Source organism: Acomys minous (assembly GCF_964271855.1).
Source record: "Acomys minous genome assembly, chromosome: 3".
Lineage (NCBI taxonomy): Eukaryota > Metazoa > Chordata > Mammalia > Rodentia > Muridae > Acomys > Acomys minous.
Window position 1 is genome coordinate 84,365,609 of NC_140485.1, and position 15,474 is coordinate 84,381,082.

The 15,474-nt window shown below is 49.7% G+C and overlaps 1 protein-coding gene across 4 annotated transcripts in view; it reads left to right on the forward strand.

The window, feature by feature from the left end:
- The first annotated feature begins 568 nt into the window (after positions 1–568).
- LOC311594588 (DNA (cytosine-5)-methyltransferase 3B) overlaps positions 569–15,474 on the forward strand; it is a 38,331-nt gene continuing 23,425 nt past the window's right edge. The window contains exons 1-4 of one of the 4 annotated variants that reach the window (XM_084776422.1): positions 569–2,274; positions 13,015–13,192; positions 13,695–13,756; positions 14,274–14,402. In XM_084776422.1, the coding sequence (XP_084632548.1) occupies positions 13,021–13,192; positions 13,695–13,756; positions 14,274–14,402 (363 nt within the window). In that variant the 5' untranslated portion in view covers positions 569–2,274; positions 13,015–13,020. The remainder of the gene's footprint in view (positions 2,275–13,014; positions 13,193–13,694; positions 13,757–14,273; positions 14,403–15,474) is intronic. The other 3 variants (XM_084776419.1, XM_084776421.1, XM_084776420.1) reach the window with 3 other exon arrangements.

Below are 15,474 nucleotides of genomic sequence, written 5' to 3' on the forward strand. Positions count from 1 at the left end.
TGGTTGCAAGTAAGTGCTTTTCCCTGATGAACATATTTTTGCTTGGTTGGGTTTTAAGTGTTTTGCCTGTATGTTTGTCTGTGTGCCACATGTGTACATGGTTTCTAATGAGGTTATTGGAAGATGTTGGAGTCTCTGTATTGGAGTCACACATGGCTGTGGGTGCCAAGAATCTAACCTGGGTCCTGTGAAGAACACTCAGTGCTCTTTTTTTTTTTTTTTTTTTTTTTTTTTGAGACAGGGTTTCTCTTATAGTTCTGGCTGTCCTGGCCTCACTTTGTACACCAGGCTGGCCTCGAACTCACAGAGATCCACCTGCCTCTGCCTCCTTTGAGTGCTGAGATTACAGGCGTGCCCCACTGCAATGTAGCTGGGGACCCCCCTTGAATTCCTTAGCTGGGATTCCAGGCAGGATCCACCAGGCCCTGATTGTCCTGATCCTTATGGTTTTCCCAAATGACAGACCAAGACCACCTGCTTGTCCAGACTCTTCCAATGCATCCTTTTTCTGCACCAACTTCCAGGACACAGTTTCAGAGCTGTTTTCCTGGACAGCCCAGTCGGCCCTGCTTGTTCTCCTCTCCACGGGCTCTGCGCTGAGTGCTTTTCTCCTTCTGTCTCTTGGTTTGTTGTCTATTCTTAGTGGATCAGGACCCAGAAAATGTTGAAAATTTAAGTTCCCAAAGTAGCTGTCATTTGCTCATTTACTCCCTAACCGGGAGGAGAGAGGTGCAGGAGGAAAGTGTGTTTAACTCAAGTTGGAGCCCAGAGGCAGGAAACCTGTGGCGATTCATCCATTCAACAAACATGTGTCCAGTTACTTTTGATGCTAGGCCCCCTGTGGGGCTGTGCCCTCTTGAGGAAAGATGTGCTTAGATCTTCCTAGAGTGAGCCCCCCACTCCCCCAAAGGAGATGCAGACAAGAGTATACAAACCTCAGATAGGTTTCAGTGTCATAGGAACACAACTAGCTAGAAGGGTTTGAAGACTGTTCGGTGTAGTAAGGAAAAAGCTTCCTGTGCCGGATCTGGGGAAACAAAGTCTAAAGGGAGGAGAGAAGCCAAATCTTCCGTAGTAAGGAAAATGCCTGGTGCGTCTGAGGAGCAGCAAAGAGGCGAAGAGGTTGGAATGAAGTCAGGGAGCCAAAAGGGTAGGAAATTCGCGAAAGCTGAGCCCGAACATGCTTTGCCTTGTAGTCTTTGCAACCACTCGTTCCGTTTACTCTTTTACCATATATTTATTTAGTATCTACTTTGGTGATCACCGTCGAATGTATGGAGACAGACAAGCAACAGGCAAACAAGCAAATAAACATAAACGTCGGGTACCCATCATAAATATTTGTGTTTCTTCAATGGTTCAGAGTGGGAAGTGTGGCGGGGGAAGGAAGCCCTAAGCTTCAGAGTACGGCTCCTCCCAGGCTGGCACGGGAACCCTGGTAGTCGGGGAAACATGAATACTTCTTCTTCCTCCAAGGCCTCCTTACCCCTCAAGATGGCTGACAAAGGCCAAGCTGGGTGAAGGCAGGAAGCAGTAGCAGGGTCCCCAGAGGGGTGACCTCCAGGGCCACCACAGAGCCCTGGCCAGCCTCGCAGCAGAGGGTTGCTGTGTGACTCCGGGGGAAGCTCTTCCCTCTCTGGGCCACACATCCAGACCTGAGAGTGTGTGTTTGCATGTGCGCGTGTGTGTGTGTAGGCTCAGGGTTAGGGGAATGGATAGCGGGGTTCTCAGGTGGGGGGCTGGGCGCGATCCAGAGTCCCCGTGGGTTCCGATCATCTTGGAGGGTGACCCGCTAGGCAAAGGGGGGCCCAGGGGCGGCACCCGAGGAGGCGGGGCGAGGAAGCTCGGGAGGGATTTCAAATCTCCCTCGCCCGTCCCCTTGGCCCGGCTGGTCCGTGAGTGGCTGCGTCGGGGGCGCCCCCGAGCGGGGGCGGGGCGAGGGCCGGGCCGGGGCTACAAGGGCAGCGGCGCCGCCCCCTCCCCACCCACTCCCGTGCGCGCCTGGCCCGTAGCGGTCCCGTCGCAGCCCCTCGCCTCGCAGCGGCAGCCCGCGTGGACGCTCCCGCTCGAGCGCCCCGGTCTAGCCCGGGTGGCCCACTGGCGCGCCGGCGAGCGCACGGCCGCTCCCGGCCGGCAGCGCGGGGGTTAAGCGGCCCAAGTAAACGTAGTGCGGCGATCGGCGACGGAGATTCGCGAGCCCGGCACCCCGCGCCGCCCGCCGGCCACGACCCGCGGCGCGTCCGTGGCGCCGAGCCACAAGCAGCCTCGCGACAGGTGAGCGCCACGTTCCTCGAGGGCGGCCACAGGGGACTGGGACCTGTTTGCTGGGGCTGTGTGGGTGCAAGGGCGACAGGTCCCCTGGGGCGGCGGTCCTGGGGAACGGGGCGCGTGGAGCTTAGCCGGACCGGGACACGGGACCAGACACGGAGACAGAGGAAGCAACGCCTCCGCTGCACCCCTACATTCTCAAGATTTGAGGGGGGAAGAGACTTACAGTCTTTCTGGAGTCTCGAGTTTAGAGAAGTTGGGAACGGATTGTGGTCAGAGGATGGCTGTCCCCGGGACCAAGTTTTTACTTATTTACTTACTTTTTTTTTTTTTAATTTTACCTTGCCCGCGTCTCACACGGTACCTCCGCGGGGAGGGATGGTCAGGGATGTAGAGGAAGTTGTCACGTCAGGGTGTCGGTAGATAGCGATCCCTTCTCTGACTTGGAACTTCGCATGGTGGGCATCTCCAGGTTGGAGTGGTGCTCTGGATGCCGGCAAGTGGGGAATGGGCGTTGTCTCGGGGGTCCTCTGGAGCTGAGCTACCTGAGCCGCCGCTGCGGGCCGCTGGAATGGGCTGGCTGAGTACACCTGGCTGGGGAGGAGCCCGCAGGGGGCGGTGCCTCACCACGCCAGCTGCCCTAGGGGTTCACTTTCCAATCTTAGATTTCTTCCGGGGTGAGGTGGCCCCACTTCCCAAACCATGCACTGAGGCCTTAAACAAACAAACAAACAAATAAATAAATAAAGTAAAAATAATAAAAATTCTGCCTCCACTTCCTATCGGGCAATCGCCTGTGCTTCAGGGATGCTTATGGATGTCTGCGGAGTCCTTCCAGCCTAGAAGGTGCAACCAGAAAGCCGAGACCTACTGAGTTCACAAGGTTGGACTGCCCAGAAGGCAAATGTTAGTTCTTCCATTCTCACCTGTGGCTGCAGTCCTCTCCACACGCCTCTGCCTTCAGCCTGCCAGCCCCTGCATCCATGAGGCATGCGGAATCGAGTCTCTGTGATTATCGATTTGCAGTTTGAGGCCTTTGAATTAGAAGGAATCAAGGGCCCAGTAGAGTGTTTTCTGACTCGTGGATGTTGTGGGTTTTAGACTGGTGGCAATCACACCAGCCTTCCTCTGTCCGCCAGGCCTGCTGGGTCTTGTGTGCCGGCCTTTGGAAACCTCAGGTATATACTTTTCCAGACTTGGGAATCTCCCCTCCCCGACCCCTAGTGGCTTGGGACCAAATCCAGGGCCATCTACACTGGGCCACATCTTTCAGCTCCAGGTAAACTTTCGTAGGGTTGGTAACTGGCGAGCTACTGGTGTTTACTGTAGCTGGCCTCGTGACTTCATGCACATGGGTGGAAGCAGGCAAGTATAGTGTTGGATTTGTGTTTTAAGTCCTGCTATTGCAAAGCACTTAACTGTTCTAGCCCTGTGCTTTCGTTGTAACACGTGGAATAGGAGCAGCCCTCGTGAAGTCTAGGGATGAAGCCGAGTTGTGAGCTCTTTACCCTCCATCCTGGAGGGGGTGGCAGATAAGTATTCTATGGCACAGCTTATAGAGTAAGCCCCAACACATGAATGTTGAGGTACGCTGTGCTGAGCGGAACGGACAGTCACCTCCGCCAGCCCCTCCCTTTCCGGCCTTCCTGAAGTACTGTTTCATTCTCAGCTATGGTAGCATTTCCAAACCATCAATGTCTGACGAGGGAGTTGGCAGGAAGGGCTCTTTGTTTCCTTGAAAAAAATTTACACTTTATGTAGTATGTGTGCATGAGCGTGGCAGCGTTGCGTGAAGGTCAGAGGAAAATTTGGGTCTGGAGACCAAACTTTTGGACGTCAGCCTTGGCTGCAAGTGCCTTTACCTGCGGCTCCATCTCCATCACCAGCCCCTTTGTTCCCTGTTGGAAACAGTTGCCTGTTTTTTATGGTTTGGGCCACTTTTGCTCCTTTACCCTCCAAGCTTGAGGCTAGCTAAAGGTGTAATTGCCAAGCTAAGCAAAATCCTTTACCTTTCCTGTTGGGGTGGAGAGAGCTGAGACAAAGGGGCCGGCCGGGGCCAGCCACATCCTCCTTAAAGCCACTGGCAAAACCCTTACCCCTACAAAGGTTGGGGGAGGGGAGAAGAGGATCTGGGAGCTGCAGGGGGCTGAGGGGGGAGGGGGGCTGGGGAGGCTGCTTCCCTGCCTGCCCTTCCTCCAGCCATGTTGTGCCTGTGACCAGGAGATGCCTGTCATCCCTCATTATTGCGGCCGGAGGCACCCGATTTCAGTGGACATTTGGACACATACTCCATCCAGGGAAGTTGTTCCTTGGCAGAGCTTTGTCTCACCCATGCCAGCTTCCATGCCAGCGCTAGTCTGGACACAGTTTACAAGATAGCCCTTACTAAATCTGAAGTTTCCTGGGTCCCATACTGTGGTATAGGGGCACTCTCAGACCTGGTGGTCTTTTTCCTTTTTTTTTTTCCCCCTTAAGAAACTGGGGCTTCTATGTTGCTTTAGCTGTTTGTTTGAAGCACAACCTTCATTCCTTTGCCTCCAGGTGCTGGCATGTGTCATCAGGGCTGGGCTCAAGTGTATTCTGTTGGGTGGTCTGAGCCTGTTCTGGCCTGGCCTGTTCCTTCCTCTCCCCCCTTGTCTCCCTCTCTTGCCTCCCTCAATACTTTTCAATTCAGCCTAGGCCATGTATGGATGTTACTCATGTCCTTTGCAAAGAATGACTGGGGTGTGTGTGTCTGTCTGTCAATTTCATAGGGGCCCACTTGCCTTACTGTGACTAGCTTTCAGTAGGGGACATTCACACTTGGCCACCAGCTTAGTTTGGATTGCTCTGCAGAAGGGTAGATGCCCTGTGCAGATACTCAGGATGGCTCTCTGGCTGGAGACGTGCACACTGGTGGCTGTGTTGAGTTGTCTGAGGCTCCCTCCCAGCTGAGAAGAGGGCTTGGATGCACCCTTAACCATCAGTGGCTAGAAGGATCAAGTGGGGTCCAGGGTATTTTTAGATTAGTTGAGGAAAGCACTAGATTTAGTTAAAAATCCATGTTCTGTAGGTGACAGGGATGCTGGAGCAACAGCAGCAGGGCCCACGGTTGAACCTCCCTTGTTCTGTCTATAACACAAACAAGGGAGGAGCTGAGTACTGGCTAATTGCTGGATATGCTAAAATTCAATTCAGTTAATAGAATCAGGGACCCTAGGAGTCAAATGTTAAGGATGTAGTTCAGTGATAGAGCCAGCATGAGGCCCTGGGTTTAATCCACTGTACCATGTGCACACACAAAACAACACATTAGCCTTTGTCTGATATTTGGGATGGACACTTGCTACGACACGTAGCCCAGGCTGGCCCTGGACTTAGTCGGTCATTTTGCTTCAGTGGCTTGTGCTGGGATGAACCATGTTGCCTTGCTTTTGTTGTTCGTGGTAAGCAAGCACACAACCTCTGAGGTGCACACACAGCCCCACTGGGGTGTTGAGGTGTGAGTCCAGGCTGCCTTCCTTTACTTTGTGGGGAGGATTGCTTCTGCTTCTCCTGACTCCACCTCACAAGTAGATTTTAGGTGTGTGCCACCATGCCTGGGCTTGAGCTCAGCGTCTCTCTTTATGCATGCTAGGCAAGAACTGAACTCCAGTCCCAGTCTGGGAGCTATGAACTTTTATAGGAGGAACAGGCCAGAGGAGCATGGCCTAATGCATTATGGTAAACGTAACAAGTGGGCTATCATATACTGCTTTTTCTACTTTTTAGCTTGGCTCCTCTGTCCCCTTGCTCCTCAGTACTGTTCCCTAGTGGCCATGTAGAGTTCTCTTCCTTCCCCAGTCTAATACAAACAGCCGTTTGTTAGCAGATTTTGCTGTGGCATTGCAATGACTAAATCACTTTATGTGCTTGGATATATATTTTCTTAAAAACTTGAGGTTCTAACGAGATAGCTCAGTAGAGCTATAAGAACCCCAAGTGTCCCAGCATCCACATGGCAGCGTGCAACCCCATGTACTTCTAAGTTCCAGGGGATCTGACGCCCTCTTTTGGCCTCTGCAGGTACCACGCACACACATTATGCATATAGACAAACCTCTTCACCCAGGATAGAAAAGTAAGTCTTTATTAAGAACAAAAACGTGAGCCAGGTGGAGTGGCACAAGCCTTTACCCAGCACTTGGCAGGCAGAGGCAGGCAGATCTCTGGGACAGCCTGGTCTGTGAAGCAAGTTCAGGGCAGCAGGGTTACACAGAGAGAAACTCGGGTCTCTAAAAACCAAACAACCTAAAAAACCTTGCAATGGGGTCTTGCCCAGTAGACCTGGGCAGGCTGGTATTTATTCTGTAGTCTAGGCTCACTTCAAATGCTGGGCAGTACTTTGGCCCCAGTGTGGGCAATATAGGATTATCCACTATGCTCAACTGACAGATAGTACTTGTCTTAAAGAAAACTTGGGCTGGTAGATTGCCAATTGTAGAGCCTGTGTATGTAGCGAGACAAAGAGGCTTGCTGTTTTTTGTTTGTGTGCATGTGTGTGAGTGTTTGTACAGGAGCCCGTGCCCAGGTATGTTTGGAGGTCAGAGGTCCTGCCTTAGTCCTGGCAGACAAAGTCTTGCTCTGGTCAGAGGCTGTTTAGGCTAAACTGGAGAGATGCCTCACTGCGCTGAGCTTACACACCCCTTCCTGACTACACCTGGCTTTTCTATCCAAGTCAATCTGGTCTGACAAGTGCTCTTACCCACTGAACCATCTCTCCAGGACCTTTAAGAGGTTTTAAAAAAAAAAGATTGTAACTTGTGTAGGTGAGTCTAGGTGCCTTCAAGGCTGCAATAGGCACTGGCCAGCCTGGAGCTAGATGTGGATGCTGGGAATCTTTTTTTTTTTTTTTTTAAAGATTTATTTATTATTATGTATACAGTGGTCTGTCTGCACGTACACCTGCAGGCCAGAAGAGGGCATCAGATCACATTACGGATGGTTGTGAGCCACCATGTGGTTGCTGGGAATTGAACTCAGGACCTCTGGAAAGAGCAGTCAGTGCAGTGCTCTTAACCTCTGAGCCATCTCTCCAGCCCCGAACTTGAATCTTTCACAAGAGGCAGCACATGTTCCTAATTATTTAGTCCTATCTCCAGCCAGCCCCTATTTTAATTTTATGTGTATGAGTTTTTGCACCACATGTGTATAGTACACATGGAGACCACAGAGGGCATACGATCTCCTGGAATTGGAGTAAAGTTGTGAGTTACCAGGTGAGTGCTGGGATACAAACCCAAAGCCTCTGGAAGAGTAACCATTGCTCTTAAAAAGGAAATTGCCAGCTTTTGTTTGTTTGTTTCCCTGAGTTGCCCGCGTTGCTACGGATGTCCTGGAACTCACTGTGTAGAACAGGCTGGCCTTGAACGCACAGAGATCCAACTGCCGCTATGTCTTACGTACTGGGCCATGTGCCACCATCGCCCAGTTTGCCCAGTTTGCATTTACTTTTTCCCATTTATTTATTTATTTATTTATTATGTATACAACATCCTGGCTGCATGTGTGCCTGCCAGAAAAGGATATGAGATCTCATCATAGATGGTTGTGAGCTACTATGTGGTTGCTGGGAACTGAACTCAGAACTGCTGGAAGATCAGCCAGTGCTCTTAACCCCCTGAGCCATCTCCCCAGCCCGCACTTAATTTCTTTAGTCAAGATTTATTTTTATTTTTATTTTTTTTGTTGGTGTTTTTCCTGCACCACATATGCAGTGTCCTCAGAGGCCAGAAGATGGCGTCCGTTGGGAGAGCAACAAACATTAATTTAACCTCTCAGCCCTCTCCAGCCCCACGCTTCATTTTAACTTTTATTATTCCTTTGCCCTTCTCCAGAGTAAGAATTTCCGTAGTGGGCCAGGTCTCTGGCCCTTGCATCTGTGTGAACCTGACAAAACTCCTTTCTCTGAGCTATAGTGTATCCTCCTGTCATCCGTAGCCTGTGCTCTGTTGTTTTTCACTGTGGTGTACAGGGGGAAATACTCCACATCTGAACACAAGCAGCTGTTCTCATGGATCAGGCAGGTGGGCCACAAAGAGGCTGTGGATTCTCAGTGCCCCTACACTGGAGCAGGTGAGAATCTTTCAGCCTCGCCCATTTGCTTTGTCCTGGGGGCTGTAGGTGAGACACAGACTTCCCCTTCACTCCCTCCTTCCTGCCAGTGAGGTTTGGTAGACCATTAGCATTACAAGAGGCTATGGCAGCAGCTCTCAGCTGGGGTTGGAAGGAGTTCCTGGGCCCCCTCTTGAGGCTAATTGGGGGTGTCATTTACCCCCTCTTGTCTGCCACATTGCATTTGCTCTCCTGACCTGGTTCTGGCATAACTGCCCAGTCTTTTGGAAAGGGTCCCAAGGTTAGTCAGCCACCTCTGGGGAAGGTAAATACAACAGTAGATCATGCTTCGTGCCTAGGAATGCTCCTGAGCCCCTGGGTGGCCAGTGCTTCCTTAATAGCATTTAAGGGTCTGTGTGTTTGTCTCTGGAAACTTCATCAGTAAGGCATGTACCGTCCTCCGGACTGCCCGGGCAATGGAATTACTTGCTGTTCTAATTAACTCCTCCTGCATGGCTGACTAGGAGGTGCGTGTTTGTGTTGTGTTCAGGCTACGTACAGCGGAGACCTGAGAACAATGCCTGTGTTCAAAGTTTGCAAAGGTAGGACCCGACCCAGGGGAGGGAACAGACAGCTTAGCATCCTTACTGGAAAAATCACAGTGGAAACAACCAGTGAGCGATACGAGCGTTTGTTCAGGAAGTGCTAGCTTTGAACTTCCAGAAGCTAGCACTTCCTGGGAAGAGATGTGCATCCAGAAGCACGTGCTAATCACGGATGACCTACTGTTCAGTGTCACCATGCTCTATGAATGCTAGGCAAGTATGTTTTATATGCAGTCTGACACATGCCCCAGCCCCAACCCACTCCATTTTTTAGACAGGGTCTAACTTATAGCCCTGGGTGGCCTGGAAGGCACTGTGTAGACCAGGAGTGTGCACCTGTTATTTGAGGAGACTAGAAGAGGGATTCAGATCCCATGAAACTGGAGTTATGGTAGTTGGAAGCCACTCTGGGGACAGGAGGGTGGTGTCTGAACCTCAAGCCAGGCCCTCTGCCAGAGAGCTGCTCTTCACAATGGAGCCATCCCGCTAGTGCAAGGGGACAGTTCCCCAGTGTACTCCTCATTCCCACACCCTGGCTGTGGGTCCAGCAGGGTTTGTGGGACACTGAGGGAAGGGGTGCTGCCCACCTTTCAGACACTGGCCCCAGGAGGCACTGCCAATGCCCTGGGGGAAGGTCCCGGGTAGTTAATCATTGCCAGCTCTGGGCAGCAGGTCCACTTGGACCTGTGTAGGAAGAGGGCACACAGCTGTCTGGCTTCTGGTTGACCCAGATATGGCCTGTGTGAGGGGCTGGAGTCCAAGGCTGTGTGAGAAAACCCCAGAGGAGAGGTCACACGTGTCCCCCTACTGTAGGCCTCTGACTCCACACCAGTTCTTGGCTGTGTACCTGCCCCTCATAGGACCCGGTGAGGGTACCAACCAGAGATTGTTTTTTCCTTTCTGGAAATAGGGTTTCTCTGTGTAATAGCCCTGGGCGCTCCTAGACTTACTTGGTAGACCAGGCTGGCCTCCAGCTCACAGAGATCTGACTGCTTCTGCCTCCCAAGAGCTGGCATTAAAGGCGCGTGCCATCACACCCAGCTCTGAGTGCTGGGTTTAAAGGCGCCACCGTGGCCGGCTGAGCCACAGGTCTTGATAAAGTTGAAACCCTTGGAGGATGGAGCATGTTAGTTAGCTTTTCCCTGAGACTGCAGCTAATGCCTGTGTCTGCAGGGCTAGGCGCTGCCTCTGGCCTACAGATGAAATGGGAGACTGTCCACATGCCCTGTGTGCTCAGACAAGAACTCCCTGTGGGCACCTCAGGCCTTGTTCTCACTGAGCTACATAGCACCCACTGGCGGATGTGAAGCCTGTGGCGTACTCGGTTAGCAGCAGCAGGTGCTGCTTCTGGAAAGTACTCTGAGTGTTTTGAAAGTTCTGGAAACTGAAGCAAGGGAGAGACTGGAAACCAGATGTGCAGCCTCGCTTTAGGCAGGGTTTCAGAACACAAGTGTCTGTGGTGAGTGACTCCTTTGGCATGTGTGGTGAGAACAGAGGGGATGACATGCCAGGCCTGGTGCTACCTGGTCCCTGGGGATAGCTGTAAAATCAGTTCAAAGTCAGAAGCTTACAACAGTGAACCTTTAATTCCAGCACTCAGGAGAAAGAAGAGGCAGGCAGATTCCCAGTCTGAGGCCAGACTGAGGTTAGATAGTTTCAGGGCAGCTAGGGCTACATAGAGGCACTGTCTAAAAAAGACAGAAACAAAAACAACAAAACTTTGTATTTTGTTTTGTGTGTATGTACATTTCTATGTATAACTTAATTATGCAGTTCTTACTCCTGAGATAAGTATAGTTAATACACTTCAATACCAAGGGTGGACACACAGCAGTTGAAAGAACATGGCTTACAGACGCAAGCCAGGTACAGTCATTCCTCCAGTCTGGTGTTCTGAGGCTGATTGCTAGGTGTTCAAGGCCAGATTGAGCTGCCTCTTAGACAGAGTAGACCCAGTCTCTTACTCAATGAAAAAACAAATCTGGGTTGTTTTTTTTAAAACCTTTTTTGTCTTTCTGGTTCTAGTAATTCCAATAATTTTTATTTTTCTTGTTTTTCAACAGGGTTTCTCTCTGTAGCCTTGGCTATCCTAGACTCTTGGTAGACAAGGATCCCAAAGATCCACCTGTCTCTGCCTCCTGAGTCCCGCCATACCCAATCTCACTATACTTTTATTTAAAACATGCAGGTAAAACACCCACCCACACAAATAAATGAATGTCTGGATGATTATGAGCAACCAGATGGGTACTGGGAAAGAACAGCCGGTGTCCTTAACCACTGAGCCACCTCTCCAGCTCTGATATTTATCAGCATCTTACAATGTAGTCCTAGCTGTCATGGAACTTGCTATGTAGACTAGACTGATCTCATTCATAGAGATCTGGCTATGCCTTCCCACTGTTTGGATTAAAGGCATATGCTACCATTCCTGGACCTGTATTACAGTTTCCAACCAATTTTCATTATGTGGCCCAGCCAGCTTTACCTCTTTTTTTTTTTACATGAAATAAATAAAATAAAGTATACAATGTTCTGTCTGCATGTGTGCCTGCAGGCTAGAAGAGGGCACCAGATCTCATTATGGATGGTTGTGAGCCTACATGTGGTTGCTGGGAAGTGAACTTGACCTCTGGAAGTGCAGACAGTATATTCTTAACCTCCGAGCCATCCCTCCAGTCCCCAGTTTTAACTCTTAAAAGCTGTTGTTCCTTAGGTTGCCAAGTTCATATAATAGCTTTAATTTTCTTATGCCTGTAAAAATTCCCTAACAGTTTAGCTATTCAAATCTTCTATAAATCTCCGTGTGTGTGTGTGTGTGTGTGTGTGTGTGTGTGTGTGTGTGTGTACAGCTTGTGCAGGAGTATCTTCATGTGGTTTGGACATTGGAGTTATGTCCTAAGTCTTCCTGACAAGCACCTAGTGGCTGAACCATCTATCTCACTGCACTTGCCCCTGGCTTTTCTATCTTATTATTTAATTTTTACAGTTCAGAGACAAGGCCCCGTTTTTCGAGACAGGGTTTCTCTTTGTAGCCTTGGCTGTCCTAGACTCGCTTTGTAGATCAGGCTGGGCTTCAACTCAACTGATCCATCGGCCTCTGCCTCCCGAGTGCTGGGATTAAAAGCGTCTGCCACCACGCCTGGCTAGTTTTGCTTTTTGAGACAGGATTTTACAGTGTGTCCTAGAGATCCATCTACCTGTGCCTCCTGAGTGTTGTGATTAAAGGCCAAATACAGGTTCATACATGTACATATACCTAATTGGTGTCCAAAAGTTGTAGAGAGTCAGGTCACACAAGCCTGTCAACCCCTCGGTGGGGCGCTGGCCCACTGTCTTAGCTGTCTAATTAGAAAATCAGTCAGCTGTAGGAAGACCAGGTCTTGGGTCTTGGGAAGTAGGTTGAGGCCACAGCAGGTCACTCTTGGTGACTGCCACAGCCATTTGCCTCTGCTTTTTCTCCATCTTTCTCTTCAGAACTTGGGAGTCAGCCCAAGCTGATGAGGGAGGGAATGAGTGACAGGCCAGCTGACCAATGGGCCCCAGAGGATGGCCTGGGGGGTGGGGCTTGTGTTGCCATGGAGAAGAGAGAAGCCTGTCTGAGAGGAGGAGCAAGGAGAAGGAGACCTGGAGACAGCAAACAAAGGGGTCATGAGGGAAAAGAGCACTGACTTCTTGAGGCTATGCAGAGGCTGGGCAGGGGAAAGGGGCCAGGGACAGATGGGAACATAGGCTGGCTTAAGCAGACCAAGGCAAGCATGCCCTAAATGGCCTTGTTTGATTACCTGAACAATTGTAGAGCACTAGGCTCACCCACCCTTAGCACCATCCTCCTCACCTGGGAGCAGGCATCAGGGCCTTTGAGCCCCCACCTAGCCACATGGAACCAAGTCCTGAGCCTCCCAAGTTTGGTGAGCAGACAGGCTAAGTTTGGAAGGATGTCAGCCTGAGACTGGGTGATGGGGTCGCTTGGGCTGGTAATGAATAGAGAACCCATGGTATGCAACTTTCAGTGTGTAGCTCCTTCATGCCCCATCTTCCTCCTCCTCATCCTGATCTTTAACCACAGGAAACAATGAAGGGAGACAGCAGACATCTGAATGAAGAAGAGGGTGCCAGCGGGTTTGAGGACTGCACCGTCCTTAACGGGAACTGCAGTGACCAGTCCTCAGACACGAAGGATGCTCCTTCACCTCCGGTCTTGGAGGCAGTCTGTACAGATGTGGTCTGCACACCAGAGAGCAGAGGTGGGTAGAAACACAGAAGGTGCCATGATGGCTCTACTAGACTGCCTCGTTGGTTTTCTTCTGCTGGTGTGGACTTCCTTAATTACCCAGGAATGTGGCTACTGGCCTCTTCCTCTTAGCAGTTCCCAGACCACCTGAAGTTCCTCCCCCTGGATTGTCCCATCTTATCCTTCATATCTACAGTGTCTCTTAGGACCTTCTGAAATCATAAAAGTGCCCATTCGTTTCCCTGTTCATTTCAAGAGCTACTCAGCCACATGGGAACATTGGAAATGTAGCCTGTGTCAACCAGTTTCATGGGATGGGCTTTTAAGAAAAGGGAGTCTTTCCCTCCTAAAATGTTAACACTCAGCTTGACTGTGTCCCTCGCCCTGTGAGTTCATGGCGGTGATGAGGGATACTGGCTTCCTAAAATGACTGGTTTGGGGTTTGGCTGAGGGCCACTCCAGGCTGGTGACCACTGTACTACTTTCCAAAGTGGACTCCCAACTCTTCCTTGCAGGCCGCAGATCAAGCTCACGGCTGTCTAAGAGGGAGGTCTCCAGCCTTCTGAGATACACTCAGGTACCCATCTCCTCTTTACGTGGTTCTGGGCTTTTCTTTCAGCCTTGATTGCATGAAAAACAAGAGAAATGAACTTCTTTACTTCAATCAAAGGTCTGTTTTATTTGATCCTTCCGTGTTTGAAATTATGTCTCCCAGTCTACCATACAAGAGTAATAGAGCAAAACCTATTCATGGAATGAATTCACATTTGCCATGTATGTGTCTTTCTTTCTTTATTTTATTTTATTTTATTTTTGAGCCAATGTCTGCTGGCTTGGATAGCACTAGGCCGGGTGGCCTCCACCAACCCTTGACTCTTGTCCTTCCACGTGTGTTGTGAATACGTTGAGAGGTGGCCAACAGGCAGCATACTGCATTTAATCTCATTTCCATAACATGTGGTTGATTGGGTTTATTTTTTTCCGACCCGGTTTTAACTTATAAACATGGGATTAGCAGAGGTGAAGTTCTACTAGCGAAAGATCGGATACATTTGGGGACCACTACTTTACTTCATTCTTTTCCTTCTCCATAGGACTTGGCAGGAGATGGAAGAGGACAAAGAGACAGTGAAGAGGAGGAGGATGACTGTGATCTATTAATGCCAAAGCTCACCCGGGAGACCAAGGACACTAGGACAGCCACACTCTCGGAAAGCCCAGCGGTAAGTCCCACTAAGTCCCTCGGGCTGAGCCCAGGCACCTCCCACCGTTCCTGGGCCTGCATAGAAAATAAGGCTTAGACTGTACTACTGTTGCTGCTTTGCAGTCATGCACCATCAGTTCTGGTTTGCGTGGGGCTTGGACTCAAACCCAGAGCTTACACAAAATGAGCATTATACCAGTTTAGCTATCTTCACAACTCTCAACCGATTGATGCTTTGGAAATGACAGCTAAGCTCAGTCATTGCTGGGATCTTTATGTTTCTGTTTTTCTCTGTATAGTCCTGGCTATCCTGGAATTCACTCTGAAGACCAAGGTGGCCTTGATCTCAGATCTACCTGTCTTTGCCTCCCCACTGCTGGGATTAAAGTCTACATCACCACACCCAGCCGTTGCTGCTATTTTATTTATTCAACATGCCATCTTCTTAACGACCATGTCCCTGATGTATTTGTGATTTTTCTAGATGGTTGACTCAGCTGCCTGTTGCTTATGTAAATTATTTTCTTCTATGAGTGTATGCCCTGGCTCAAGACATTGAGTTGGCTAGTACATGTAGTGAGTTGTAATCTAATTTAATCTAATAATACACTATCTCAGATAAAACAGTGAGCATATAACAGAACAAAAATCAGGAAAAGGCAGGACGTGGTGGTGCATGCCTTTGATTCAAGCTGATCTCTGTGAGTTTGAGGACAGCCTGGTCCACAAAGTGAGTCTAGGACATCCATGACTACACAGAGAAACCCTGTCTCAAACAAAACAAAAGAAAACAAACCTCCACAAAAATCAGGGAAAAAAACTATTGAAATATAAAGTCCCAGCACTTCAGTTAAGAGCACAGCAGCTACTGTAATATATTACCTTCTTTGAATTTGTTCTCTTTCCATCTTACACGGCAAGGAAGATGCCAGTTACTTCAACTCTGTTTTTTGCTTTTATTTTCTTTTTTAAAAAAAAGATATATTTATTTATAGTGTTCTGCCTGCAGGCCAGGATAGAGCCCCAGATTTCATTATAGATAGTGTGAATTACTATGTGAGTACTGGGAATTGAACTCATTACCTTTAGAA